Genomic DNA, 27,018 nt, shown 5'->3' with positions numbered 1-27,018 from the left:
AAATGTAAATCAAAACTACACTAAGATATCACCTTACACGCGTTAGAATGGCTACAATCACCAAGACAAAAAGCAACAAATGTTGGAGAGGTTGTGGAGAAACAGGAACCCTCATTTACTGCTGGTGGGAATGCAAACTGGTACAGCCTCTATGGAAAACAGTATGGAGAGTCCTCAAAAAATTAATAGAAATACCCTATGATCCAGCTATCCCACTACTGGGAATCTATCCAATGAACCTGAAATCAACAATCCAAAGAGGCTTATGCATCCCTATGTTCATTGCAGCATTATTCACTATAGCCAAGAAGTGGAAGCAACCCAAGTGTCCCTCGACTGATGATTGGATAAAGAAGATGTGGTATATATATACCATGGAATACTACTCAGCCATAAAAAAAAGACAAAATCATCCCATTTGCAACAACATGGATTGACCTGGAGGGTATTATGTTAAGTGAAATAAGCCAGAGAGAGAAAGACAAACAGTGCATGATTTCACTCATATGTGGAATATAAACCAATACACGGACAAAGAACACTGTTTGGTGGTCACCAGGGGCAAGGGGGTTGGGGGGTGACACAAGGGGTGAAGGGAGGCATTTATATGGTGACTGACAAACAATAATGTACAGCCAAAATTTCATAATGTTATAAACTATGAAGACATCAATTTAAAAAAAAGTCATAATCCCACATACCAGAGACAAATTTGGTTAATATTTTGGTGCTTCTTTTTCCAGATATTTTTCCCCTAATTGTATAGATATATTTACATAAGTGTATTAGTCTGCTCAGGCTGCCACAACAAAATACTATAGACTGGGTGGCTTAAACAACAGAAATTTATTTTCTCACAGTCTCTGGAGGCTGAAAAGTCAAAGATCAAGGTTCTGGCAGGGTTTGGTTTCTGATGAGAGCTCTCTTCCTAGCTTGCAAATCACCACCTTCTCTCATACAGCAGAGAGAGCTCTGGTGTCTCTTCCTCTTTTTAAAAGGGCACCAGCCCTATCAGATTAGGGTCCCACCCTTATGACCTCATTTAACCTTTAATACCTCCTCACAGGCTCTATTATCAAATACAATCACATTGCAGAGGCTAAGGCTTCAACATATGAGTTTTAGGGAGACACAATTGAGCCCATAGCATTCTGCCTTTGGCTGCCGAAAATTCAAGTCCTTATTGCATGCAAAATACATTCATTCCATCCCATCAGCCCCAAAGTCTTAACTCACTCCAGTATTAACTCTAAAGTGTAGAGTCCAAAGTCTCATTCAAATATCAACTAAATCAGTTATAAGTTAGACTTCATGTATGATTCATCCTGAGCAAAATTCCTCTCCAACTATGAACTTGTGAAACCAGACAAGTTATGTGCTTCCAAAATACAATGGTGGGACAAGCATTTCAGAGAGATATTCCCATTCCACAAGGGAGAAACAGGAAAGAAGGAAGAGGTGACAGGTCAGAAGCAAGTCCAAAAGCTAGTGAGGCAAATTCCATTAGATCTTAAGGCTGGAGAAAAATTCTCTGTGGTTCAATGTCCCACGTTCCAGGCCCACTGGGGTGGAAACGTCACCCCCACAGCTCTGCAGGGTGGCCCTGTTCCCATGGCTCTCTGCAGTGGCCTCCCTCTGAAACAGAAGGATACAGCCTTGCCCTGTGGGTCTGTCCTGGGAGTGGCAGCCCTGACAGTCACTGAATCACCTTCCGGGTCATTCTTCCCTTTCCTAACAAACAGCACACATTTACACCCAAATAACTCTATGGCCCAGTCCTGTAGAATCCAAGAAGTCCAACAGCCTTCCATCATTCTGGCCCTCTTTCTCTGTCCCCTTTAGTTGAAACTGGCAATGTCTCTGCTCATATAATCCCATCTCTATTCCTGGCTTCTGCTGAGATGGCTGATTAAGTCCATGAGTTGTACCCATGATCTCTTTAGTGTTCTCTTCAGGATGAGCTTTCTCACTTTTTACAATATGGACAGGCTAAGAATTTTCCAAATCTCCAAGTTCTGGTTCCTTTTTGCTTAACAATTCCTTCTTAAACTCTCTTCTCTCACATTTCATTATAAGCAGTAAGGAAGACCCAAGCCACACCTTCAGTACTTCGATTAGAAATCTCCTCTGCTAAATAAATATCTAATTTGATCGTTTGCAAATTCTATCTTTCACAAAACACTTGAAAAATTCAGCCAAGTTCACTGCCACTTTATAACAAGGATTGCTCTTCCTCCAGTTTCCAATAAACTGTTCCTCATTTCCATCTGAGACTTCTCCAGAATGGTCTTTAACATCCATATTTCTGCCAACAGTCCCTTCACAGCAATCTTGGCTTTTTCTAGCATGCACCTCAAAATTCTTCCAGCCTTTACCCATTACCCAGTTCCAAAGCCACTTCCACATTTTTAGGTATTTGTTATAGCAGCACCCTGTTACCACACAAAATTGGGGTTCTCTTGCCCAATGCACATAAACAAGCCAATTAATTACGGCATCAGCCTTTGGGAAAAGAGATTAGCTTTATTCTGCGAGATCCAACTGCAGGGAGACAGGGGGCATGTGCCCTCAGATCTGCCTCCCTGATTCAGGATTCCGGGCTAAATTTAAGAGGTTAGGGAGAACAGGCTGGCACATGGAAATGCTGGCAGGACAGGTTTTGATTGATGGGCTTCTTTAAACATTTATGACAGGGTTCTAAACATTTACAATGAGCTGTGGAAGGAATTTTAACACTGGATCCTCCTGAATGAGGGACCCCTCACTTCTGATAATAGTTCGACTTTTAAGTTCTGGTCACACCCCAGTCCCTTGGTTCCATAGGGAAGAGAATCTTCGGTTCTGTGGTCATTTCAGGTCAAGATTTCTTCTTTTGTACATGCTCTGGCTATGTGACTTCGCAAATTTTCTGAAAGGCAACTTGTTTTTTTGCTGAGGAAGATTCGCCCTGGGCTAACATCCATGCCAATCTTCTTCTATTTTGTATGTGGGTCGCCACCACAGCATGGCTGCCGACGAGTGGTGTAGGTCTCTACGCAGGAACTGAACCCGGGCCGCCAAAATGGAGCACGTTGTACTTAACCACTAGGCCACAGGGCCGGCCCCTTGAAAGGCAACTCTGTTGATAAAAGATGGGGTCAGTTGAATTGGTCCTGGAGGGCCCACAGTCATAACCCCACCTCTCAGTACCAAAATCTGTATTAGTCTGCTCAAGCTACCATAACAAAATACCATAGACTGGGTGGATTAAACAACAGACATTTGTATCCTACAGTTTTAGAGGCTGGGAAGTCCAAGATCAAGGTGCTGGCCAATTCAGTTCCTGGTGAAGGTTCTCTTCCTGGCTTGCAGATGGCCACTTTTTTGCTATGTCCTCACATAGAGAGCTCTGTTGTCTCTTTCTCTTCTTATAAGGGCACCAGCCCTATTAGATTAGGGCTTCATTCTTATGATCTCATTTAACCTTTATCACCTCCTTACAGGCCCTATCTAAATATAGTCAACTTGGGGGCTAGGGCTTCAAGGTATGAATTCGGGGAGTATACAATTCAGTCCATAGCAATAAGTCCTAAATTATACATGTATTTACATATACACATACACACATATACACAGAGAGAGAGTTTTGTATAGTTTTAACTTAAAATTTCATGAAAATTTCCCTCATTATTCAAAGCATAATTTTAAATAAAAATGCATATTCCATCTTATGACTATTACCATTTACTGTTGCTTAACTATTAAGTCATTTTCAAATTTTGCTATTTAAATAATTTTGCAATGAACATCTTTGCACAATATTTTTGTCTGCTTCTTGATCACTTAGGATAAATTTCCAGAAATTCAATTGCTGAATCAAAGGCTATGAATATTTTAAAGGCTCTTGGTACATATTGCCAAACCGCTTCCCAGAAACCTGTACTAATTAATCTATACTCCCATCTGCACTAGACATTTCAATTATAATAAAATATTTTTCTAATTGGAAAAAAAAATACCAGTGTCATAAATGACCCAAAAAGGATAAGGATTTTTTTTTTTTAATAAAAGAGATTAAAGAGTCAGGACAACCAAATAAAATGTGTGATTCTTGATTAGATCATACAATGGGGAGGGAATAGCTATAAAAATATTTGGGGGACAACTGGGGAATTCTCAGTATAGACTGCATATTAGATAACATTATTGTATCAATGTTAAATTTCTTGATTCTGATAATGGTATTTTGGTTATGTAGACTGTCCCAGCTCTCAGGAGATACATGCCAATGTGTCATGAAGTCTGAAGCTTATATTCAAATGATCCAGAAAATACGTTGTGTGTATTTTTGTGTATGTGCATATAGAGACAGAGATATAAGAGAGAGGTGCTGAGGAGGGGAAAAGGGGGAGGTGGAAGAGCAAATGTGGCAAAATGTTAATCGCTGAATCCAGTAAAGGGTAAATAGGTGTTCATTGTACAGTTCTTTCAACTTTTCTATAAGCTTAAAATTTTTCAGAATAAAAACATAGGGGTGGGCCCAGTGGCACAAGTGGTTAAGTGCGCGCGCTCTGCTGCGGCAGCCCGGGGTTCGCCAGTTCGGATCCTGGGCGTGCACTGACACACCGCTTATCAAGTCATGCTGCAGTGGCATCCCATATAAAGTGGAGGAAGATGGGCACGGATGTTAGCCCAGGGCCAGTCTTCCTCAGCAAAAAAAAAAGAAAGAGGAGGATTGGCAGATGTTAGCTCAGGGCTGATCTTCCTCACACACACAAAAAATAATTAAAAAAAAAATATATATATATATGAGGGAGCAGTCAAAAGATACGAACAGACTATTTATAGAAAAATAAATTAGCTAGTAAACATGAAAAATGTATGAAAATTAATAAACTTGCTGATTATTCATGACCTTTTATTTCCTCCTGCCCTCTTGGCATTTGCTCTTTAATCACTTCAACTGCATTTCATCAAATGGGCCCAGAAAGGAATGAGAAGTGAAATCTCAATCATTCCATTTTACTTCTCACTAGCAGTCCTAGAAAAAGGTTTAAAAGATGAAAAAGGTTAAAATTAGCTCATTACAGTGAGTTTTGAAAAGGACCTATAAACTTTAATTCACAACCTGGTCTTCAATTCAGATTCTTTTGGTCTCCTATGACTCTAAATGTTTGATAAATTCTAGGTCCTAAATGAAAAAAAAAAAAAAAGTTAGTAATAAATCATATGAAAAATAGCAGGTTTTCTTTAAATTAAAAAAAAAAAAATGAGGACCTCTGCTACTGGTCTTACTTTTATCAGGAAAGTAGCATATAGAATGGAAGACAACCAATGGATCTATAAACCATGAATGGAAGTTTTCCTTCAGAGAAAGAACATGAAAGAAGCAGTATAACATGTTCAAGGCATGGGCTATAGAGTCAGGTTGTCTGTGTCTGAATATTTACTTCACCACTTACTGCCTATGTGATTTGTGGAAAATTCCTCAATTTCTCTATGCCTCAGTTTCCTTATCTGAAAAATGAAGACAACAGCAAAATCTATGTCTTAGGGTTGCTGTGAAGATTAAATAAGTTAGTACATTTTGCCCTTAGAGTAGCATCTGGCATACGGTAAGACCTCAAAATATGTTAGCTGCTATGATTCTTATTATTACTAGCATTACTGTAGTAACTACTGCCACCATCACCAGCCCTTAACTTGCAGTTAAGGCAATATAAAATAATCACAGCACAACACATACGCACACTCCACAGGTTGAAAAAGTGAAAGAGAATAGGCTCTGAGTCAATCCTTTAGTGCCTCCTCAAACTGTTTTGAGAGAAACTGAGAAGGTAGCAAACAATGCATGGCTCATTTCAAGAAGGAACTCGTGTGATCTGGATAAATTAATCTCAGAAGAAATGACAAGTTCTCTCACCCAGTTAATCATTTATCAAACATTACTGAAACTTACTATACTATGTATCACGTATTGAGCCAGATGCTAGGAATACAAAATAGAACAATGTCTATGACTTTAAAAACTTCATGTTCTTATCAAAGAAATATACATAGATTATCATATATGATAGGTTATATGATGATGTATGCTCAGGGTACTATGGAAGCAGAGGAGAGACACCTAAACTTGACTTGGGGAAGGAGGAAACAGCAGGAAGATTTCCCAAGGTGGTCACATTTAAACTGAGCCTTCAAGAATAATAACAGGTAAATGGGGAGAAAGTGGGAGAAATCATTCCTCCAGGGGTAGAAGCTAGCAAATGGAGAAAAAAGATGCGCCCCATTGCCCAGCCTACAGCCACACAAAACCAGAAGACCTCTTCCTAAAGCTAATGGGCAGACAGCATTGGAAGTACAGGCCTGAATGAGTGTGCTTCTGGAATATCTTCTGTTTACACACACCACATCTCCACCCTTCCTAACTCAAAATAAGCCACATTTGGAGAACTGACAGAAAGCTGTGATTATTGAGAGATTCAGAGACAAGTTTCTCACTTACAACACTGGGCAGCAGCAGTGGGCAATGGCTTCCTCTGGCTTTCTTCTTGAATAGAATACTAGAAGAAGAAAGGAGAAAAAAAACACATAATAAGAGGCCCAGGCAAAGAGGGAAAAAAAATCACAGCTACCTGTAAAAAGGTTTAGTGTTTGGAGTCAAATTTTTATTGAACAGAAACAGATCATCCTGCTGCTGATTTCCCTGTGTGAACCTGACATACAGGCCAGACTATCAGATACAGCACTGACACAGGGCCACAGGCTAAAGTAACAGAGCAGAGAGGCTGTTCCGACCACAGGCACCTGGGCATCCTTCCAGCTCTGCCAGGCAGCTGTAGAAGGCTTAGCCTTAGAAGCCTTATAGGAGCCTTAGAGGACTTAGAAAACTCATTCCTCTAAGTTTTCCTGTAAATAATGTATAGATTTCCCCTTTTGGGTGGTGGAACTGAAAACCTCTCTGAGAGTTGAGTTTTCTCATCTTTAAAAAAGTAATAGTGCTTCTTCCCTCACAAGGTCATGTGGGAAGTAAGTGACATTACTTATTTAAGCATGTGTGGGAGATCAAGATTTGGCCACCCTGAAATATATCTCTTTACCTTGATTGTTTTCTCTGACGGACATTTGACCTCCCCCACTAACTGCCTAAAGAATTTGACATAGAAGATCTGTTCCAGGAAGGAGTTACTATCTGATGGCTGTAACATAACGTAAAATAGATGTTACAATAGGAAAGACACCAACAAGCCCATCTTATCAAAAATTCTGTCTCTCTGGCCACATTCTCTAGATTGCCCTGCAAGGAGTTGCCAGACAAACATTTACACTTATAAGGGAAATCTCCATTTGTAAAGGTATCTCCCTCTCTGTATTGGGAAGAGGGGGGATGACCTCATTTCTAGAAACTTATCCATGTGGAAGGTGAGGCCTTAAATCTGCATAATAACCTTACTCTTGTTTACTGTGCTTTAGTGGTGATCTCCTGTAACTGACTCCCCCCACCCCCAACATCCTCCTTTGTCTTTAGCTGAAGATGGTATTTAAGACGAGAACTTCTGCTATTGTGTTGAGAAATGCAGTGTCCCTGGTTTCTCCCATGTATATGTTATTAAACTTGGTATTATTTTCTCCTGCTAACCTGTCTTGTTAATTATTTGGCCAGCCATAAGAACCTTAAGGGAAAGGGCAGAGGGGGATTCTCTCTCTTCCCCCACACATGTAATGCAACATCTGGTGCCTAGTAGAGTCCCCTTCCCACTTATATTCTAGCCTTCCCAATTCAACCAAGCACCATCACCACCAAGAAACAGAGTGCTGAAGCCATTAAAAAAAAAAGTTCTATAAAAGGGAGAAGAATTAAGTACAAGTCTTAAGGATGGGCAGGATTTGGAAAGGCAAAACAAGAAGAGAAAGGAATAAACAAGTTAATACAAGTACATAGAGTCTGGAAGATAAAATAGTTTGATTCAGAGCCCACTGGAGAATTAGAAAAACATAACATGGTCTAACAACTTGCAAATATGAGACTGGAGTTCACATCCTGACTCTGCCACTTATCAATAAGCTAGGAGAGCCTTGGCAAGTCAGAGCTTCTCTAACACAGCCAATGAAAGAGTCATTCATTCAGCAGATATTTCATGAGTACCTATATGCGCAAGGCCTTGTTCTAGGCACTGAGGGAGTAGAGTTTGTATATCATGGTAAGGAGTTTGGACTTTATTCTTTTTTTTTTGGTGAGGAACATTAGCCCTGAGCTAACATCGATTAGCCCTGAGCTAACATCCATTGCCAATCCTCCTCTTTTTGCTGAGGAAGATTAGCCCTGGGCTAACATTCGTGCCCATCTTCCTCTACTTTATATATGGGATGCCTGCCACAGCATGGCTTGATAAACGGTGAGTAGGTCTGTGCCCAGGATCTGACCTGCGAACTCTGGGCTGCCGAAGCGGAGCTCACGAACGTTAACCACTACGCCACCGGGCCGGCCCCTGGATTTTATTCTAATGTATTGTGAAACCACTTAGAGTTTTAAACACGAGAGGGATATGATTTTATTACACTTTAAAAATCACTCTGGCTGCTGCATGAGACAAACTGTAGGGAACAAGAGGGGAAACAGACTAACTATTGCAATAATCTAGACAAAAGTTGATGATGGCTTACACAGGAGTATGAGTGATGAAGGGCATTTCAAGTGGTTCGATCCAAAACACAAAACACTTTTTGCATATAAATATACTTTATATGTAAAGTACTTTATAAGCAATAAACTATGATGGAAATATCAGAGGTAGATACTGCTATTACTACATTCAACAAGGAATAATCAGAAGTTAAGCACAATTTAAATGATAATGATAGTATTAGGAAAACTGCCAATCATAAAAATGTTCAAAACTTCTTAAAGGTTAAGCAACCCACTCCAAAGGGATTTTGTTATAAATAATAACCGTTATAAATAATGATTTTGGTAGGCAGTACATAGGTATAATAGTGAAGAAATCCTAAAACTTTAAGTATTAAACTAGAAGAATTCAGACTTGAGATGAGAGTAGATATTTTTGGAAGACATATTTAATGAATCTCTTCCAGGCCCAAAGCAGAAAACTGAAGACCAACTAAAGCCTAATTAATAATATTAAGAGCGCTAAGGAAAAAAATCTATAATACCTATGTACAACAAAACAGGAAAAACTAGTATAAGAAAGGAAAAATACAAGCCAATCTCATTTATGAACATAAATGCAAAAATCCTAAACAGATTACTAAGCCAAATCCATCATATCATATTATTTATCCATTGTAAATAAGTGCTGTAATATTTATATGGGAATATGTATGTATATGTGTGCATATATATGTATGTTGATATATAAATGTCCATACATTATGACCAGGTGTGCTTTTTTTTTTTTTTTTAAATTTTTATTTATTTTTTTTCCCCCAAAGCCCCAGTAGATAGCTGCATGTCATAGCTGCACATCCTTCTAGTTGCTGTATGTGGGACGCGGCCTCAGCATGGCTGGAGAAGCAGTGCATAGGTGCTCGCCTGGGATCCGAACCCCGGCCGCCAGCAGCGGAATGCACGCACTTAACCGCTAAGCCACGGGGCTGGCCCCAGGTGTGCTTTTAAATGCAAGGATAGTTCAATACCTGAAAATCTATTCATGTAATTCACCACAATAAACAGATTAAAGGGAGAAAAACTATGATCCAATAGATGCAGAAAAAGCCTTGATAAAATTCCTTATTTTTTCATGACAAAAATTCTTAGAAAATCAGGAAGAAAATAGAATTTCCTTCATCTGATATAGTATCTATCAAAATCTATAGCAAACACCAAACTTTAAGACTTATGAAGCACTCCCCTTATAGTCAGGAAATCCTCACTTCCACTCCAAGTACTAAAAATTATACTGGATGTTTTATGCAATGAATATTTTAAAATAAGGGGCCATCAAAAACAAGAATTGTCTGAGAAAAGGTCACAGCCAAGAGGAGCCTAAGGAGACATGACAACTGAATGTGACACAGTGTCCCAGGTGGGATCCTGGAACAGAAAAAGGGCATGAAGTAAAAACTAAGCAAATTTGAAAAAACTATGGATTTCTGGTTTTATTTTTTAGTTAATAAAATAAATATAATAAAAACAAAATAATAAAACACTAACTTTTTAATTAATAATATATCAGTGTTGGTTCATTAATTGTAACAAATATACCACACTGAGGTAAGATGTTAATTATAGGAGAAACTATGGGGAGGGGACAGAGAAGAGGTGATACAGAAACTCCCTGCATTACCTGCTCACTATTTCTGTAAATCCACAATTGCTCTAAAAACTAAAGTCTGTTAATAAAAATATATGTATAAAAAATTAAAACACTTAAAAAAATAAAACATAAGGACTGGAAAGAGATAAAAGCTGTTATTATGCAAAGATGCAAAAACTAGTTACACAGAAAACTCTAAGGGAATCTCTAAACTAGTAGAACTAATAAGAGTAGCTGAATAAGATCAGTACTAAAAAAAAATGAGCAGCAAAGCACTGCCTTATAATAGCAATGACCTATTAGAAAATGTAATTTTTAAATGTACCATTCACAAAAGGATTAGGAATAAATCTAACAAAATAAGTGTAAAACCTGCATGGAGAAAAATAGGTTTTCCCCTGACAGCATTTCTCATCTTCTAACATTTACTATATTTATTACGTTTCCTGCTTATTGTCTGTCTCCTCCTATTTGATCCATAAGGACAGGATCTTTGTTTAATCTCCGATGTTTACCAAGCACCTGGAACAGTGCCTGGTACATAGTGCACAATTCGTTATTTGGTGAATAAACTACTGAATGAATGTCACTAATAAACAGAAAAATGCAAATTAAAACAATAATGCTCTAAACTCATTAGAGTAGCAAAAATTCTAAATGTGGTAATATCAAGTATCAGTAAGGATAAAGAAAAGCAGGAAAATGGGAATATAAATTGGTACAATTAATTTAGAGCAATTTAACAATATCTAGTAAGGTTGAACAGAGCATATCCCACAACCAAGCAACTGTACTTCCAGGTATATACCCAGAGAATCTCTCATACATAAGTATAGAGAAACAGGCTCAGGGATGTTCACTACATGCATTTGTAATAGTGAAAACCAAATTAATAAATGGTAGTACAACCCAACTTGGTGAAGTGGTAGACCCCCAAGCCAGTCTTGACTCAGTGTTTCTGGAACCAAGAAGTTGCTATGTACGGGAACTGTTACACACCGAAGAATAAAAAGATAAGACTCTACATTGTCTTTTTAAAATGATTTTACGGCAAGTATGACAAAATCTTGATAATTATTGTATCTTGGAGACAAGTGTACAGGTTTCATTTTACCATTCCCTCTATTTTTATGTCTGCTTTAAATTTTTCATGATAAAAACAGAAAAAAAGGAAATAAGGACACAGAAGCCAATTTGAAGAAACTCCCACTAACCAAAGATGAGATGATTTTATTATCAAACAGAATAATGACTGCAATGGATTGAAACACATTAAGTATATCAAAATCCATAAATTCATAATGATACACCACTAAAAAAAAGAAAACTCATTGGTCGCCTTGAGAAGCTGCTTAGACAACAGCTCATTAGTTTGAAAATGGATAAAGAGAATGTTTTCCTTGTATAGACTTTATTACAAAGTCCTTATTAAAGACTTTATTAAAAAGTTCTTTTTTTATAGACAAATCATAGCAAATAAATGTTGAAGGGGTAATATAATTAGAAAATCATCATTTTGCATGCTTTTAAAAAATAATTATTATTTGCTGCTAAAGCCATTGGGTGAAAGGCTGGTGGGAAAACTTTATAATGGATGAAACAGGCTGACATCACTTGAATCCACTGTTGAATTTTAACATAACTAGAAGTGAGTTAAGACACCATCTGCCTGCCAAAAAAAAAAAAATAAACTTCAATCTAAATGTCAATCTAATCCTCAGATGATTAGATACAATATCCAGTTTAAAGGAAGTAAGAGGGTTAGAAGAACATGGTAAATGAAACCTTGGGGATATAATCAGCCAAATCCAGAATGTGCAGAATTCTATAAAACAAATGAGGGAAAGGGAAACAGTTATACAAAAAAAATGATTTAAGAGACATAATAACCAAATATGAACAACTTGTTTGGATCTTGGATTGAACAAAGCAATTGTGAAAAGACATCTTTGAGACAACAAAGGAAATTTGAACTCACACTAGGCATTACATGACATTAAGAAATTATTGTTAAATTTGGGGCCGGCCTGGTGGTGCAAGCAGTTAAGTGCGCGCGCTCTGCTGCAGCGGCCCGGGGTTCGCCGGTTCGGATCCCAGGCGCGCACCGACGCACTGCTTGGCAGGCCATGCTGTGGTGGCGTCCCATATAAAGCAGAGGAAGATGGGCACGGAGGTTAGCCCAGGGCCAGTCTTTCTCAGCAAAAAGAGGAGGATTGGCAGATGTTAGCTCAGGGCCGATCTTCCTCACAAAAAAATAAATAAATAAAAAATAAAAAAAAGAACTTGTTAAATTTGATGTGTTAAGGGCATTGTGGTTATTTTTTTAAGGCATTATCTGTTAAAAATGTATACCAATGTATTTATGTATTTATGGGTGAGACAAGATGATGTCTGGGATTGGGCTTAAAATACTCCAGCATAAAAAGAGGGAAGAGTAATTCTGTATACTTTACATGTTCAAAAATTTCGATAATAAAATAGTTATTAAACAAAGTGGTAATCACAATGAGGTACCACCTCATACCCACCAGGATGGCTATAATCAAAAAGACAGATAACAACAAGTGTTGGCAAAGATGTTGAGACACTGGAACTCTAATACATTGCTGGTGGAAATGTGGAAATGTAAAGTGGTGCAGTCACTTTGGAAAACAGTCTGGAAGTTTCTAAAACAGTTAAACATAGTTACCATCTGATTCAGCAACTCTATTCCCAGGTATATATCCAAGAGAATTGAAAACATGTCCAAACAACTTGAATATGAATGTTCATAGCAGCATTATCCATAATAGGCAAAAAGTAGAAACAATCCAACTGTCCATCAACTGATAAATGGCTAAATAAAACACAGTATAGCCACACAATGGAATATTATTCAGAAATTAAAAAAAAAGAAGTATAGATATACTACAACATAGAATAAACTCTGAAAATACTATGCTAAGTGAAAGAAGACAGTCATAAAGGACCACATATTGTATAATTCCATTTATACGAAATGTCCAGAAAAAGCCAATGTATAGAGAGAGAAAGCAGCTGAGTGACGGTCTAGGACTAAAGAAGATGAGGGGATTGGAGTGCGAAGGCTAAGTGCACAAGGTTTCTTTATGGGGTAATGAAAATGTTCTAAAATTAATTGTGGTGATGGATATACAATTCAGTGAACATACTAAAAGCCGCTTAATTGTACACTTTAAATGTGTGAACTGTGTGGCAAGTGAATTATATTTCAATAAAGCTGTTTAAAAAAAAACAACAGGATGGTATAGGAAGGGATGAAAGAAGGGGGAGCTCCATACCCTAGAATATAAACAGAAAGCAAATATTTCAGAGGGAGTTGAGAACCACAGACCAAGAAGCATCATTTTTAGAACTTGTAAAATTCTGCAATATTTGCCTAAGTTACATTTAGTTTTTTATTGTTTTAATCCCTTCATGTGATTCTGCATAGTGACACACAGTAAAGCCTGTAAAATCAAAAGCACAATGTGTTTCTTTGCTAGGAAAATAAAGAAGATGGGAGTTTGGAAAGCTATATACCACTGCATAGCCAGGCTTTGGGGAAAAAAACACGAAAGGTAAAGTAGATGCAAGGCTAGAGTGGATTTTGGCATTTATCAATGGGGGGAGAAATACTGGGGCTTTCAACAAAGAAGAAAAGTTGGGGTGTTGGCTTGGGTATGAGACGAGTTATGAGTTTAATAATACAAAGCCTACTAAGTAATCAGATGAGGTAAGGGAAAACTCCGAAAGGAGTATTTGCAGTTGTCCCAAATTCCATTTATCCATCTTTTATTTAACTCATTGTGGGTTGAATTGTGTCCCTCAAAAAGATATGTTCATGCTGTGGCAGCATCCCACATATAAAATGGAGGAAGATGGGCACAGGTGTTAGCTCAGGGCAAATCTTCCTCAGCAAAAAACAGGAGGATTGGCAAGAGATGTTAGCTCAGGGCCAGTCTTGCTCACCAAAAAAAAAAAAAAAGATATGTTCAAGTCCTAATCCCCAGTACCTGTGAATGTGATCTTTGTAAACAGGGTCACTGCAATCTTAAATTAGTCTTAAATTAATCCAATGACTGGTGTCCTGACAAGATGAGTGGAAATTTGGACACAGACACACAAAGAGAAGAGAATATATTGTAGGGACAGACAGACACAAGGAGGCACGTGATAATGGAGGCAGAGATTGGAATGATGTGTGCACAAGCCAAGGAATGGCAAGGACTGCTGGGAACCACCAGAAGGTAGAAAAGAGGCATGGAACAGTTTCTTCCTCAGAGTCTCCAGAAGGAAGTGACCCTGCCAACACCTTGATTTCAGAATTCCAGCCTGCAGAACTGTGAGAGAATAAATCTCTGTGGTCGTAACGACCCAGTTTGTGGTACTTTGTCACAGCAGCCCTAGGAACTAACACTTCTCATCAAACCATTTCATTCTGGCTTCCTGCATAGTGGTCATAAACTGCCAAATCCAAAGGCTCCGTTTCATTACTCTTCTTTGTTCTCGGTAACATCTGATACTATCGAGAATTTCTGCCTTAAAACTCTTTTTTCTTTGTTCCATGACACTTTTTCTGGTTTTCCTCTCTTTCAGGCAGCTCTGGCTCATTCTCTTTTGTTTCTTCACATCCTACCTTTGATGTTTCCCAACGTACTGTCCTTGTTCTTCTTCAATACTCATTCTACCTACTCCACCTGAGCGAGCTCTTCTATTCCTATGACTTCAAATGCTTCCAGTATGTTGATGAATCCAAACTCTATGCCTATATCTCGCCACCCCATCCAACCCTGAGCTTCAGATTCTTTCATCAAGTTGCTTACCAGACATTTCCACTGAAATATCCCCTGGCACTCCCAACTCTATCCTATAATCAGACCAATTTTCTAATAGCCAAACATATCCAAAAGTAAAAAAACTTATCTTTTCCCTCCACCACCAATAACAAAAACCTTCCCTGTTCCTGATAGTCCAGATTGAGTTGATTGTGTTCTCTTCTGTGCACCAGACTCATCTCTGGAGATAAGTTAGGACAGCAGAACTAAGCAATGCAATAGTCTAAACATCCCTAAAAAGAGTATGCAAATAAGGATATATATCCAAACATCTGGAAAGAAGCAGAAGAAATGCCTCTGCTCATCTGTGTAACAAGAGGACAGTTTTTCCAGTAAAAGCTCCTTCCCCAACAGTCTAGAGCCAGACTAGTGCTAATTCAGCGACTTCTGGGAGACAATGGGAACAGGAAAAGTGGAAGATAGATCCTTCTAACGAAATGTCAGGCCATCTTCTAGCTGCTTTTTTCTTTAATGCAGTTTAAATTCTTTCATTCTTCAACATGCTTCTGGGTCCCTGCCTTGACAAACCATAAAGTGTCCTATAAAAAGATTTTTCCTCATTTCTTTATATTACAAATAAGGCAGTTCCTACCTCTTTATCAGCTCCCAAGGCATTGATTTGCTCCAATTTGTAGGTCCAATATCTGGCTTCCTCCTCTGGGATATCTACCACGAAAAAGAAGAAACCACACTACAAGGTTAATAATTTAATCACGGGTCAATAATACTTTATTCAATCAAACGATCAAAGTTAGAAGGGTGGTATTGATGGACTAATTTTACCAGTGGCTTGATTCTTGCTATGAACACTATCTTGAATCTTCATAAAAACCAAAATAATGTACTATTATTCCCATTAGATCAGAAGACTTAATACTGTTAAGATGTCAATACTACCCAAAGTGATTTACAGATTCAATGCAATCGCTATCAAAATCTTGATGATGTTTTTGCAGAAATAGGAAACACCATCCTAAAATTCATAGGTGATCTCAGTGGACCCCAAATAACCAAAACAATCTTGAAAAGGAAGAACAAAGATGGAGGACTTACACTTTTTAATTTCAAAACTTACCACAAAGCTACAGTAATCAAAACAGTGTGGTACTGACATAAAGGCAGATATACAGACCAATGGAATAGAAAAGACAGCCTAGAAAAAAAACCCTCATATATATAGTCAAATGATTTTTTGAGGGCCGGCCCCATGGCTTAGCGGTTAAGTGCGCGTGCTCTGCTACTGGCGGCCCGGGGTTTGGATCCCGGGTGTGCACCGACGCACCGCTTCTCCGGCCATGCTGAGGCCGTGTCCCACATGCAGCAACTAGAAGGATGTGCAACTATGACATACAACTATCTACTGGGGCTTTGGGGAAAAAAAGGAGGAGGATTGGCAATAGATGTTAGCTCAGAACCGGTCTTCCTCAGCAAAAAGAGGAGAATTGGCACAGATGTTAGCTCAGGGCTGATCTTCCTCACAAAACAAAAAAAAAAAATGATTTTTTGACAAGGGTATCAAGAACATTCAATGGGAAAAAGAGTCTTTTCACCAAATTGTGCTGGGAAAAATGGATATCCACATGCAAATAAATGAAGGTGGACCCTTATCTAACACCATTTAGAAAAATTAACCCAAAATAGATCAAGGCCTAAATGTAAGACCTAAAACAATAAAACTCTCAGAAGACTACATAGGGCAAAAGCTGCACGACATTGGATTTGGCAATGATTTCTTGGATAAGACACTAAAGTCAACAAAAGAAAAAACAGACAAACTGGACTTCATGAAAATCAAAAAAATTTCTGCATCAAAAGACAATATCAACAGAATAAAAAGGTAACCTGAGAATGGGAGAAAATATTTGCAAATCATTTATCTGATAAGGGATTAATACTCTAAAACTTAACAACAAAACAAAAACCCAATTCAAAAATAGGCAAAGGTCTTGATAGACATTTCTTCAAAAAGGATATACAAATGGCCAATAAACACATGAAAAGATGTTCAACATCACTGATCATTACGGAAATACAAATCAAAACTACGAGACACCACTTCACACCCACTAGGATGGCTACTATCAAAAAAACAGAAAATAACAAGTTTTGGCAAGGATGTGGAGAAATTAGAACCCTTGTACACTGTTGGTGGGAGTACAATATGGTACAGCCACTATGAAAAACAGTATGGTGATTCTTTGAAAAAATAAAATAGAATACCATATGATCCAGCAATTCCACTTCTGGGTATACACCCCAAAAAATTGAAAGGAAAATCTCAAAGAGATATTTGCACACCCATGTTCACAGCAGCATTATTTACAATAGCTAAAACGTAGAAGCAACCTAAATGTCCATCAGTGAATGAATGGATAAGCAAAATGTGATATATACACACAATGGAATGTTATCCAGCCTTAGAAAGGAAGGAAATTCTGACACACTGCAACATGGATGAACCTTGAGGACATTATGCTAAGTGAAATGAGCCAGTCACAAAAAGACAAATATTATATGATTCCACCTATATGAGTAGTCAAAATCATAGAAATAGAAAATAGAATGGTGGCTGCCAGGGGCTGTGGGGAGAAGAGAATGGGGAGTTACTGCTTAATGGGTATGGAGTTTCAGTTTTTCAAGATGAAAAGAACTATGGATATGAATGGTGGTGATGGTTGCACAACATTATGAATGTATTAATACCACCGAACTGTATACTTAAAAATGGTTAAGACAGTTAATTTTATGTTATGTGTACATTACCACAATAAAAAAAGAGTAAAGAAAACACAGTAATAGTATATCCTCATTTCCATATATTTAAGATTATAACGACTTGCAAAAAACAATTCATCTTTTTTTTTTTTTGCTGAAGAAGATTCACCCTGACCTAACATCTGTTGCCAATCTTCCTCTTTATTTTGTTTGGTGGAGGAAGATTCACCCTGAGCTAACATCTGTGCCAATCTTCCTCTATTTTGTATGTGGGTCACTGCCACAGCATGGCTGACAAGTGGTGAAGGTCTACATCCAGGATCCAAACCCGCGAACCCGGGCCGCCGAAGCGGAAGCCCCGGGACCAGTCCAAAAATTAATCTTTTAAACACATCAAATATATCCATATATCCAGCACAAAAGAGAAACAATGAGGCAATATGTGGATCAGATCAACTCTGGAGACATTTAAACAATTACACTTTCTAGTAGTCCACATGAAGGCATAAAATACGGCTCCTCCTCGTTTCTCCCTCCTGTCCAAAACTTCAATTCCTTCCCCTCAAACCTCTCTTCAGCAATTGATGGCAACATTTCAAAGTCTTAAATAAAACCCTCAAGTAATCTACCTAATTTGCGTGCCACATCCTCATCCATAAAATGCTGTACTCTGCACTTGTTAAAAAGAAGTGAGGGGGAAAGAGCTGGCATGGTGCAGGTGTGTATTCTGATGCAGAAGGATTCACCAAGATACACTTAAGTAGAAAACAGCAACAGGCAGCAAAAGTGTTAGAATATGCTGCTATTTGTGTTTTAAAGAGAGGTTGGGAGTTTATATATGTTTATAGATTCAAAGACCGACTCTGGAAAGATAAGCAAGAAAGTATTAATCATGGTAGCCTATAAGGAAGAGAACTGACTTGTGAAGGAGACTTTATTTTCACTGGATAACTTTTTAAACTATTGTGCATGTATGACTGCCTCACCCCTCAAAATAGTTTTAAGAAGAAAAAATATAGAGCCACAAGGATGTTTATTGCAGTACTATTTATAATAGCACAAACTTTGAACAACCAAAATACCAACAAGAGGAGTGGTTGAATTAAAAGCCCAGGCTCTGGAGCCAAATCATCCAAGCTTAAATCCTGGCTTTACTACTTACTAGCTATGTGACCTTGGGCAAAAGACTTAACTACTCTGTGCCTCAGTTTCCTCATCTCTAAAATGGAAACAATAGCTGGGTTCACCTCAAAGGACTGAAATGAGGATTAAATGAGTCAACATATGTAAATGCTTAGTGCTATACCCACTGGTACACAGTAATTGGTCAACAAATATTATTTTTATTTATTATTTTTATTTTGTGAGGAAGATCAGCTCTGAGCTAACATCCATGCCAATCCTCATCTTTCTGCTGAGGAAGACAGGCCCTGGGCTAACATCCGTCCCCATCTTCCTCCACTTTATATGGGACGCTGCCACAGCATGGTGCATTGGTGCATCGGTGCATGCCCAGGATCCGAACCCGGGCCGCCAGCAGTGGAGCATGCGCACTTAACCACTATGCCACGGGGCCAGCCCCTATTTTTATTACTATTATGCATTCATACAATAAAAATCAACCACTGAAAATATTATATAGGAATAACGGTTTATATAACATTTATATTATAACTATGTAACTAGTGAATAAAACAGATTAAAATGTAATATGTACAGCGCCATTTTATAGGAAAACCTGTATACCTGCATAAAAAAACTAAAAGAAACATATCAACATATAAAAAACATCTTCAGTTGGTGAGAGTGCAAGGAATTATTTCCCTTTTGCATACTTGTATTTTCTGACCTTTCAACATAATAAAAAAATTCCAGGGGGCCGGCCTGGAGGCACAAGCAGTTAAGCGCGCACACTTCGCTGCGGGGGCCCGGGGTTCGCTGGTTTGGATCCCAGGCGTGCACCGATGCATTGCTTGGCAAGCCATGCTGTGGCAGCGTCCCATATAAAGTGGAGGAAGGTGGGCACAGATGTTAGCCCAGAGCCAGTCTTCCTCAGCAAAAAGAGAGGAGGATTGGCAGATGTTAGCACAGGGCTGATCTCCTCACACACACACACAAAAATACAAGCTACTAATTTTAAAAGATGATGGTATAGAATTAAATAGAATATGTCAGAGGTTTCTAAATTATTCAAAAGAAAAGCCCTATGCCAGGGCCGGCCCCGTGGCTTAAGTGGTTAAGTGCGTGCGCTCCACTGCTGGCAGCCCAGGTTCGGATCCCGGGCATGCACCAATGCACCGCTTCTCCAGATGCTGAGGCCACATCCCACATACAGCAACTAGAAGGATGTGCAGCTATGACATACAACTATCTACTGGGGCTTTGGGGCAAAAAAAAAAAAAGGAGGAGGATTGGCAATAGATGTTAGCTCAGAGCCGGTCTTCCTCAGCAAAAAGAGGAGGATTAGCATGGATGTTAGCTCAGGGCTGATCTTCCTCACAAAAAAAAAAGAAAAGAAAGAAAATCCCTATGCCAAAATACGGCAGACTGTAAGCTAAAATTCTTCCTTTAGAAGGTCCCTTTCTTATTGAGGTTTTTAAAACTATATCCCAAATGTGGTTATTATCAGAGGCCAAAACTTAGCACACTCATATTAATCCATGTCAAAGAGAGACTTTACTTATCTGAAATTTTACCTTAACATTTGTTCAAAAAAACATTTATTAGGCACTTACTATGCGCCAAGCAAACACAAGAGATAACAAAATAAACTATGCAAGTGCCCTCATGAAACTCGATCTAGGTAGACATGTATACTCCTACCTATAATACAATATAAGTGATGCAGTGTTGCAGGAGAGGAATGTTTGTTTAAAATGCAATGAGGGGAGAGTGACATCAGCATCATGGGCAGAGTGAGTCATTCCCTTTGTCTCTCCCCTCTATGTTACAACTAAATGGACATTCATTAACCAGCAGAGGATTTCCAGCACAGCACAACAGGATGTCTGAGAGAGCCACGCAGCCATGCATCTGAAGGCAGGTATAATACATCCCCAGGAGGCAGCGGAACTAGGTGAGTGCACCCTTCCCCATCTCCCTCCCCAGTAGCAGTGATCTAGGTCGCAGGTCCTCATACAGCAGCCAGTGTGACTGTAAGAGGAGGCAGGGGCAGCCTGGCCTGCTTTAACACTTTCAGAGTTGTAGCCTGGCCTGTGGGAGCAACCACTGTGCCACGGTAGCCCTATCCACGGGAACACTCCCCTGGAGTGGCTCAGCCCCCGTGAAGGAGCCCCCACCAAGCACAGCAGCTCAGCCAAGCCACCTGCAAGTGCAGAGCCAGCCCATGTGTGAAAGAAAGCACGCCTTCTCTTCCACTTAGCGCACCAGCTAGGCTGGTCCCCTGCCAAGCACAGTGGTCCCGCATGAGAGCGACACACTGGTGGAGCACAGAGGCCCCGCTTGCACGTAAGTGCATGATGTGCCAAGCGGCTGAGGCCAGCACGCAAACACAGAGCAGCCCTCCCAGCACAAATTCCAGTAGATGAGGTGGGATCAGAAAACACAGCTCTTGCTCCCGACCCCCAGTGGTGGCAGGTGGAATCTGCAACCAGATACTACCACAAATGCATCAGCAAAGGATCACTTCATCCAACACCATGAAGAACCACATTAGCACTTCAGAGCAGGGGGAAAATGACAAGTCTCCGGAACCCAATCCTGTACTCACAGAAATTTACAATTTAAATCACAAAGAATTCAAAATAGTTATCATAAAGAAACACAACGAGTTACAAGAAAACTGAGAAAGTCAGTTCAATGAGCTCAAGGATAAAATTAATGAGCAGAAGGAATACTTCACCAAAGAGATTGAAACTCAAAAAAAAAAAACCCAACAAACAGAAATTCTGGATATGAAGAATCCATAAAAAAAAGAGCTGACATTATGGACGACAGAATTAGTGATTTAGAAGACAGAGATATAGAAATGCTTCAGGTAGAGGAGGAGAGAGAACTAAGATTTTTAAAAAATGAAAAAACTCGGGGCCGGCCTGGTGGTGCAGTGGTTAAGGGCATGCGCTCCACTTCGGCAGCCCGGGATTCACAGGTTTGGATCCTGGGCACACACTGACGCACCATTTGTCAAGCCATGCAGTGGTGGCATCCCATATAAAGTAGAGGAAGGTACACACGGATGTTAGCCCAGGGCCAATCTTCCTCAGCAAAAAGAGAAGGACTGGCATTGGATGTTAGCTCAGGGCTGATCTTCCTCACAAAAATAAATAAATAAATAAATAAAATAAAATATAAAAAATTAAAAAACTCTTTGAGAAATATCCGACTCAATTAGGCAACACAACATAAGATTTATAGGCATTCCAGAGGCAGGAGAGAGGGAGAAAGGAGTAAAGAGCTTGTTCAAAGAAATAACAGCTGAGAACTTCGCAAACCTGGGGAAGGAACTGAACCTACAGGTACATGAAGCCAATAGAACTCCTAATTATATCAATGCAAAAAGACCTTTTCCAAGGCATATACTATGAAAACTGGCAAAAGTCAATGACAAACAAAAAATATTAAGGGCAGAAGAAAACAACATACAAAGCAACCCCTATCAGGCTTTCAGCAGATTTCTCAGCAGAAACCTTACAGGCCAGGAGAGAGTGCAATGATATATTGAAATACCGAAAGACAAAAACTTTCCGCCAAAAATACTCTACCCAGTGAAACTATCCTTCAGGTACAATGGAGATAAACAGAAGCTGAGGGAGTTTATTGCCACTAGGCCTGTACTACAAGAAACGTTTAAAGGAGCCCTCCCACCTGACACTAAAAAGCGAAGATTTACAAAACCATGAGGAAGAAGATAAATAGACAGACAGAACTAGAAAATTGCGGGTCTATACCAGAATAGGTCAGTAAACATTTAATTATAACATAAAAGACAAAGGGAAGGAAATCATCAAAAATAACTATGAACACTTCAATTTAGTTACAAACTCACAACACAAAAAAGAACAATTTATGACAATAACTCAGAAGGGGGAGAGGAAAGGGATGGACCCTGCTTAGGCTAATGGAGATAAGAGGCTTTCAGAAAATGGACTATCTCATCTACGCGATCTTTTATACAAACCTAATGGTAACCACTAAACAAAAAATCAGAGCAGAGCCACAAATCATAAATAAAGAGAAAACCATCACAGAAAACCTCCAAACTGAAATGGCAGTCAGAAATACAAGGGAAAAGAAACAATGGAAATATAGAACAACTGGAAAATAAGAGATAAAATGGCAATAGTAAGCCCTCATATATCAATAGTCTCTCTAAATGTAAATGGATGGAATTCTCCAATAAAAAGACACAGAGTGGGGCCAGCCCCAGTTGCCTACTGGTTAAGTTCAGCACATTCCACTTGGGTGGCCCAAGTTCGGTTCTCGGGTGCAGACCTACAGCACTCTGTTAGTGGCCATGCTATGCTAGCAGCCCACGTACTAATAAATAGAGGAAGATTGGCACAGATGTTAGCTCAGGGCAGATCTTCCTCACCAAAAAAAAAAAAAAAAAAGAGCAGCTAGATGGATTTATTTATTTATTATTAATATTATTTTTTGTGAGGAAGATCAGCCCTGAGCTAACATCCATGCTAATCCTCCTCTTTTTGCTGAGGAAGACCAGCTCTGAGCTAACATCTACTGCCAATCCTCCTCGTTTTTTTTTTTTTTTTGCCCCAAAGCCCCAGTAGATAGTTGTATGTCATAGTTGCACATCCTTCTAGTTACTGTATGTGGGACATGGCCTCAGCACAGCTGGAGAAGCGGTACGTTGGTGCATGCCCGGGATCCGAACCCGGGCCACCAGTAGTGGAGCGCGTGCACTTAACCTCTAAGCCACAGGGCTGGCCCTAGATGGATTAAAAAACATGACCCAACAACATGTGGCCTCCAGGAAACACATCTCAGCTCTAAAGACAAACATAGGCTCAGAGTGAAGGGATGGACGATGATACTCCAAGGAAATGGCAAGCAAAAGAGAGCATGTGTTGCCATACTTATCTCAGATAAAGCAGACTTTCAGATAAAAAAGACAATGAGAGACAAACAGGGGCAGTATATAATAATAAAAGGGACATTCCACCAAGAGAACATAACACTTATGAATATATATGCATCTAACACAGGAGCACCAAAGTATATAAAGCAACTATTAACAGACTTAAAGGGAGAAACTGACAGGAATACAATAACAGTAGGGGACCTCAACATCCCACTTACATCAGTGGATAGATCATCCAGACAGAAAGTCAACAAGGAAACTGGCCTTAATGAAATACTAGACCAGATGGACTTAATAGATATATATAGAACATTCCATCCAAAAACAGAATACACATTCTTCTCAAGTGCACATGGAACATTCTCAAGGATAGACCATATGCTGGGAAACAAGGCAAGTCTGAATAAGTTTAAGAAGATTGAAATCATATCAGGCATCTTTCCTGACCACAACTCTAAGAAACTAAACATCAACTACAAGAAAAAAGCCGTGAAAATCACAAATATGTGGAAACTAAACAACATGCTACTGAACAACCATTGGATCAATGAAGAAATCAAAGGAGAAATCACAAAATACCTGGAGACAAATGACAATGAAAACACAACATAACAACTCTTATGGGATGCAGCAAAAGCATGCCAAGAGGAAAACTTATAGCAATACAGGCCTACATCAACAAAGAAGAAAAATCTCAAATAAGTAATGTTAAACTACACCTAATAGAACTAGAAAAAGAAGAACAAACTAAGCCGACAGTCAGCAGAAGGAGGGAAATAACAAAAATTAGAGCAGAAATAAATGAAATATAGACTAAAAGAACAGAAGAAAGGATCAATGAAACTAAGAGCTGGTTCTTTTAGACGATAAACAAAATTGACAAACCCTTAGCTAGACTCACTAAGAAAAAAAGAAAGAAGGCTCAAATAAATAAAATTATAAATGAAACAGGAGAAATTACAATGGATACCACAGAAATATAAAGGATTACAAGAGAACACTGTGAAAAACTATATGCGAACAAATTAGACAACCTAGAAGAAATGGATAAATTCTTAGACTCATACAACCTCCCAAACCTGAATCAAGAAGAAATAGAGAATCTGAATACACCAACCACACGTAAGGAGATTGAAACAGTGATCAAAAACCTCCCAAAAAACAAAAAGTGCAGGACCAGATGCTTCTCTGGAGAATTCTAACAAACATTCAAAGAAGATTTAATACCTATCCTTCTAAAACTATTCCAAAAAATTGAAGAAGACGGAATGCTTCCTAACTTATTCTATGAGGCCAACATCACCCTGATCCCAAAACCAAACAAGGACAACACAAAGAAGGGAAAATTACAGGCCCACATTGCTGATGAACATAGATGCAAAACTCCTCAACAAAATATTGGCAAACCAAATACAGCAATATATCAAAAGGATCACACACCATAATCAAGTGGGATTTATACCATGGATGCAGGGATGGTTCAACATCTGGAAATCAATCAATGTGATACACCACATTAACAAAATGAGGAATAAAAATCACATGATCATCTCAACAGATGCAGAGACAGCATCTGACAAGATCCAGCATTTATGATAAAAATTCTCAATAAAATGGGTGTAGAAGGAAAGTATCTCAACATAATAAAGGCTGTATACGACAAACCCACAGCCAACATCATACTCAACAGTGAAAAACTGAAAGCCATTCCTCTGAGAACAGGAACAAGACAAGGGTGCCCACTCTTGCCACTCCTATTTAACATAGTACTGGAGGTTTTGGCCAGAGCAACTAGGCAAGAAAAAGAAAAACAAATTGGAAAGGAAGAAATGAAACTCTCACTGTTTGCAGATGACATGATTCTATATATAGAAAACCCCAAAGAATCCACCAGAAAGCTATCAGAAATAAAAACTACAGCAAAGTGGCAAAGTACAAAATCAACTTACAAAAATCAGCTGCAATTCTATACACTAATAACAAACTAGCAGAAAGAGAAGTCAAGAATACAATCCCACTTACAATCGCAACAAAAAGAATAAAACATCTAGGAATAAATTTAACCAAGGAGGTGAAAGACGTATATACTAAAAACTAAAAGATATTATTGAAAGAAACAGAAGACACAAAGAAATGGAAAGATAGTCCATGCTTAGAGATTGGAAGAATAAACATAGTTAAAATGTCCATATTTCCTAAGGAAACTACAGATTCAATGCAATCCCAATTAGAATCCCAATGACATTCTTCATGGAAATAGAACAAAGAATCCTAAAATGTATATGGAACAACACAAGACCCCTACTAGCCAAGCAACTCAGAGAAAAAGGAACAAAGCTGGAGGCATCACAATCCCTGACTTCAAAATATACTACAAAGCTATAGAAATCAAAACAGCACGGTACTGGCACAAAAACAGACACACAGATGAATGGAACAGAACTGGGAGGCCAGAAATAAAACTACAGATCTATGGACAGCTAATCTTCGACAAAGGAGCCAAGAACATACATGAAGAAAGGAAAGTCTCTTCAATAAATGGTGTTGGGAAAACTGGATCATCACATGCAAAAGAATGAAAGTAGACCATTACCTTACACCATACACAAAAATTACCTCAAAATGAATTAAAGACTTGAAGGTAAGACCTGAAACCACAAAACTCCTAGAAGAAAATATAGGCAGTACACTCTTTGACATCCGTCTTAACAGCATCTTTTCGAATTCCATGTCTACTCGGGCAAGGGAAACAAAAGAAAAAATAAACAAATGGCACTACATCAGACTAAAAAGCTTCTGCAAGGCAAAAGAAACCATGAACAAAATGAAAAGACAACCCACCAACTGGCGGAAAACATTTACAAATCATATATCCAACAAGGGGTTAATTTCCAAAATATATGAAGAACTCCTACATCTCAACAACAAAAAAAAACAACCCAGTCAAAAAATGGGCAGAGAATATGAACATTTTCCAAAGAAGATATACAGATGGCCAACAGGCACATGAAAAGAAGTTCAACATCACTAATTATTAGGGAAATGCAAATCAAAACTACAATGAGATATCACCTTACACCCGTTAGAATGCCTATAATCACCAAGACAAAAAATAACAAATGTTGTAGAGGATGTGGAGAAAAGGGAACCCTCATAC

General features: G+C 38.7%; 1 protein-coding gene across 6 annotated transcripts in view; it reads right to left on the bottom strand.

Annotated features, from left to right (window-relative positions):
* The window catches only part of UNC13B (unc-13 homolog B), a 304,136-nt gene that overhangs the window by 191,924 nt on the left and 85,194 nt on the right, over positions 1–27,018 (bottom strand). For all 6 annotated transcript variants that reach the window (XM_058523437.1, XM_058523441.1, XM_058523435.1 and 3 more), the window contains 2 exons: positions 15,681–15,754; positions 6,485–6,542 (listed from right to left, as the gene is read on the bottom strand). In XM_058523437.1, the coding sequence (XP_058379420.1) occupies positions 6,485–6,542; positions 15,681–15,754 (132 nt within the window). The remainder of the gene's footprint in view (positions 1–6,484; positions 6,543–15,680; positions 15,755–27,018) is intronic.

This window comes from Diceros bicornis, chromosome 28 (genome assembly GCF_020826845.1).
Source record: "Diceros bicornis minor isolate mBicDic1 chromosome 28, mDicBic1.mat.cur, whole genome shotgun sequence".
Lineage (NCBI taxonomy): Eukaryota > Metazoa > Chordata > Mammalia > Perissodactyla > Rhinocerotidae > Diceros > Diceros bicornis.
Note: the sequence above shows the minus strand (reverse complement) of the source record. Positions and strands in the feature narration are given on the sequence as shown.